Source organism: Sinocyclocheilus rhinocerous, unplaced genomic scaffold (genome assembly GCF_001515625.1).
Source record: "Sinocyclocheilus rhinocerous isolate Xijiao unplaced genomic scaffold, SAMN03320098_v1.1 scaffold1053, whole genome shotgun sequence".
NCBI classification, from domain to species: Eukaryota; Metazoa; Chordata; class Actinopteri; order Cypriniformes; family Cyprinidae; genus Sinocyclocheilus; species Sinocyclocheilus rhinocerous.
The window spans coordinates 1,641,005-1,643,076 of NW_015638958.1; the positions used below are offsets into that span (position 1 = coordinate 1,641,005).

The 2,072-nt window shown below is 35.1% G+C and overlaps 1 protein-coding gene across 1 annotated transcript in view; it reads right to left on the bottom strand.

Moving 5' to 3' along the window:
* The window catches only part of LOC107750356 (catenin alpha-1), a 108,537-nt gene that overhangs the window by 97,848 nt on the left and 8,617 nt on the right, over window positions 1–2,072 (bottom strand). The window contains exon 4 of the mRNA XM_016565709.1: window positions 670–836. Coding sequence (XP_016421195.1) covers window positions 670–836 — 167 coding nt within the window. The remainder of the gene's footprint in view (window positions 1–669; window positions 837–2,072) is intronic.

Below are 2,072 nucleotides of genomic sequence, written 5' to 3' on the forward strand. Positions count from 1 at the left end.
AAAAACAGGCAATATGGTGTTTAAAACGTAAGTCTCTTAATATTAACTTATTGTTTATTGAACTGAATCATGCTTATTTTTGAAGAAAAAAAAAACCCGGCACTCTTCATGTGATTTTAACTATATGAAATGATATATGTACACTTTCTGCCCCCATATCTTGAATTTTGTGATCTTTCTTAATGCATTTTAATAGACTGAATCATGCAGTGAAAGAACACACTCTAAATGCGCACATGCACTGTTTAACCCATTAGACTTCATCACGTAATGTATGTGTGCACTCCGTAGGTGTTTTGTTTGGTTTTTGCAAAATACTCGATAATGTCAAATTGCACATCATTAAAACAACAATTACGATAATATCGCAGATGATATATATCGCACACCCCTATGCCTAATATGTTTATGTAAACCAATATAAATTTTTTCAGGCTATTAAAGTTAAAACGGTCAGAATTTATTTAAAATACCAATTTACTGTAATATCATAAATGTCTTTACTGTCATTTTTGATCAATGTGATGTATGCTTGGCTGAATAAAAAGTATTAAACTTACTGACAAAACCTTTTAACGGTAGTGTATGAGAACCTGAGTAAACAATAACAATTTTCACTTTTTGGTGAACCAACCTTTCAAAGGGTAAATATGTGTGCATATGTCTCACCAGTTTGAGCTGAAGCAGAAGCTGGTACACATCAGCCATGTCTGCCAGTACAAGCAGATGAGTGACAGCAGAAAGAAGGGCACGTGCAGCACGGACCATGTTGCCTCTCTTCACTGAAGAACAGGGATCCTCTGCAAACTCTCCTGAGGCCAACTTCATGGATTCTCCTACAGAAAAACAGTCATACACAGAGTCTGATTATTAGTTTTAATTCGTCCTTTCATAGCCTTCATGATGCAAGAGTAGCAAGGTCAATGAAATGATCATTTCCCAATGTGGAAGTCGACATAACAGATAATTCAACATCTGAAGATGCAATTACTTCCAAAAAGGCCTTTTGAAATGCTAAAGACTGGGACCTAATTATTGTCTGTTATTTGATTAAAATCCACTTCTGTTAATTGACCATGATAATACCATACAAAGTCACTTGCAAGCAGTGTTAATTTTGACAGCAAATTTTGATTTAGTTTTAGTCAGTCTTTTGACTAAAATGCCATTTAGTTTTAGTCATATTTTAGTCATCTGAAATGTTTTTAGTTTTAGTCAACTAAATATCATAAGATTTTAGACGACTAAATCTACAGTAAATTTAGTAGGCTAAAATATAATGGGTTTAGTTAGTGCATTTATTAAGCATTTCTCTAAAATTTCCAAACTCATTATATAGGTTTGATATTAAGGTTTTATCATGATTTAACTGCAGTGACACACAACATGCCTTTATGTTAAAAATTAAATAAAACCACTTCTCATAAAGAACAAGAACATGGTCTTCTTTTTAATGAAATACCAATGGTTATATACGCGAATTATGCATTCTTTATAGCAACTTGTTTACCATATTCTTCATTCTTTCAAGCAGAGTTCCGCCATGTACTTCTCGTCCGCGCTTGTTTACGTCAGTGCGCGCACGCGTCTTTCACACAGCATACAGCGGTGTTGTGCATTTTGACCAGTTTATGGGAAAAGTATTCTTAAAATGCATTCAAAATTCGGAATAATTTGTAATATATAATTATTCACGGTATTTAGAAGTGCCCACGATAACAATATCGTGCATATTCATTACCGTGACATATCGCATTACCGAATACCGGCACAAGTCTAATGGATGCAATGTACTGATACACGTTCTCCCAACTGTTTATGTTCACTTAAGACGTAATCAACTGTGTTTACGTGAATACTCGTCAAAACGGACAATTCAACATCGTTTTGTGTGTAATTCTCCACTAATGCGACGCGAAAGAGTACTCGCGTGCTGTGAGACGCGCTTTCTGTTTGTGTAGTATGCTTCAGTGTCTGCGCTCAGAAAACCGGACCGAATTGAGTTCTCTCTTGCGTCGTCAGATTTATCCAGGTCTGCTCTTCTCTTACTCCCACATATTGACATTTTTGAA